The sequence below is a fragment of the Lactuca sativa genome, chromosome 3 (assembly GCF_002870075.4).
Source record: "Lactuca sativa cultivar Salinas chromosome 3, Lsat_Salinas_v11, whole genome shotgun sequence".
Taxonomy (NCBI): domain Eukaryota; kingdom Viridiplantae; phylum Streptophyta; class Magnoliopsida; order Asterales; family Asteraceae; genus Lactuca; species Lactuca sativa.
The window spans coordinates 231,545,157-231,547,208 of record NC_056625.2 but is presented as its reverse complement, the minus strand read 5'-3'; the positions used below and the strand labels follow the sequence as shown (position 1 = coordinate 231,547,208).

Below are 2,052 nucleotides of genomic sequence, written 5' to 3'. Positions count from 1 at the left end.
GCTGTGAAGGCTTCATTAAGCTTTTGGGGTTGTTGTTTTAGTAAGTATTTGAAATTATTACTCACAAAACTTCGCTCCGCTCCACTATCAAATAAGATGTATTCATATGAGTCGTTAAGTAGGAACGTACCGGTGACAACGGATAGGTCCTGCACTGCTTCACCCTGACCCATTGTCAGTACTCTCCCTGCTGTTACTGTCCCCTGATTGTTCGTGTTGGGGCAGTTTCACCTGATATGCCCAGTTTTCCCACATCCGTAACACGTGTAGCTATCTCCAGTATTAGTGTTGTTATTGTTGTTTTTCATCTGGTTCTGTTGAAACCGAGTCCTACAATACTTCGCTATATGGCCTTTTCGATTGCACCTTGTGCAACTCATCTCTCTGCACTCCCCGTGATGGTGGAAGTTGCATTTGTTACACTTGGGGGGATTTCTCGAGTACTGTTTGGAAGCATTTGGCATGGATGAGGCTGGAGCATGTGGTGTGGCAGTAGCTTGTGTTGCAGCATGGACAGACACCGTTTGTTGCTTCTTAGACGATTTCGAGTTTTGCTTCCCTTTTCGCTTCTTGTTTTTCCCCTCCTTGTTCTGTTCTTCCTTCTTAACCTCCGCTTCCACTATCTTGGCACCCTTCTTATTGCCATGATCGTACAACTTATTGGCCAGTCTTTTGGCATTATCAAACGTCTTAGGGTTTGCTGCAATGACATTCCCTTGGATAGGTTCAGTCAGTCCCCAGATAAACCTTTCAATCTTTTTCTCTTGTGAGGTGATCATTCCGGGACACAGAAGAGATAGCTCACTAAACCTAGATATGTATGCGTTGATATTGGTGTTTTGAACCGTGAGGTTCCACAACTCTTGTTCTATCTTCTGAATCTCACCTCTAGGACAATATTTTGTGAGCATCATCTCCTTCAGCTCTTCCATGGGCATCGCGTTCGCCACCAGGAGTGTCATGGCCTCTACGTGGCCATTCCACCAGGAGAGAGCTTGGCCAACGAACGTGTAGACTACGAACTTGAACTTACACTCATCCGGACACCCACAAATTTCAAAAACAGACTCTACTTTCTTAATCCATCTCTTCAGGGCTATGATGCCTCCTATCCCATTAAAGGTCCGAGGTTTAGCGTTGGTGAAATCCTTGTAGGTGCATGGTCGTGTGGCTTCGTGGTTTGTCCCTTGATTTTTGCTTCCGGCTCCCTACCTGTTGCCTTCTCCGTTGTTTCCATTGTGAATTTGCACAAGTGTTGTAGTGACCGCAGCGGACACTGCTGCTTGGAATGCAACCGAGTTTATTTCTGGCGGGGTTGGTGTTGCGTTGTTTCCACGGTTGGGTCTTTGAGACATCTTTCTGTCATGGAACGGAAAGATGTTGAGTGCCTATGGTTTTTGTGAGTTTGTGATCCTATAGAATAGGGGTATAACATGTACTTAAGTAATTTCACACATTGACATAAAACAAGGAAGTAAAACACATAGCAAATAACAATGTCATGATAAAACATAAGGCATTTTCATTAATAGTAATAGTTTTGATACATGAAAGTTTGCCAAAAGGCATACAGTACATAGAAATATAAAAATCCGGAAGCATGACGACCCTATGAGTAGTGTAATCACTTAAACATAGAGTCGATAGTGCATAACATAGATCACATAACATAGTACTGGCGAAAGATACGGTTGGTCCTAGTCATGGTGGGATGTGTCAGGGGGTGGTGCTGAGGAAATATATGCTCCCTGAAGGCGAGTCACCTATCGCTCCTCATCTCAGAGTCGAGTCTCCCACCTCACCTGCCTCATGTGGAACTCTCGGATAACCTCTCGCGTTTCCTGCTCCACCCGCTTAAAGCAAGTCTGCATCTGGTGCATCTGATTGGCGGTGGTCTGAGCCAGATCGCCAGTATCCCTCAATCGTCTCACCACGACTGGAAGTGCTCGATCAGCCGGTCCTCCCTCCCTCAAGTAATAGAACTCACATGCCATGCCAAACGGGGGTCTTTGTCCCTGTTGCCTGCTCCATCTCCAAATTTCGATACCCCAG

General features: G+C 45.5%; 1 protein-coding gene across 1 annotated transcript; it reads right to left on the bottom strand.

The window, feature by feature from the left end:
* Positions 1–227: 227 nt before the first annotated feature.
* LOC111883676 (uncharacterized) lies at positions 228–962 on the bottom strand. The gene has a single exon (XM_023879998.1). The coding sequence runs from the start codon at positions 960–962 to the stop codon at positions 228–230; it is 735 nt and encodes a 244-aa protein (XP_023735766.1).
* Positions 963–2,052: the final 1,090 nt, after the last annotated feature.

Coding starts and splice junctions, on each gene's coding strand:
- LOC111883676 (XM_023879998.1), bottom strand. CDS start 962: ATGACACTCCTGGTGGCGAACGCGATGCCCATGGAAGAGCTGAAGGAG.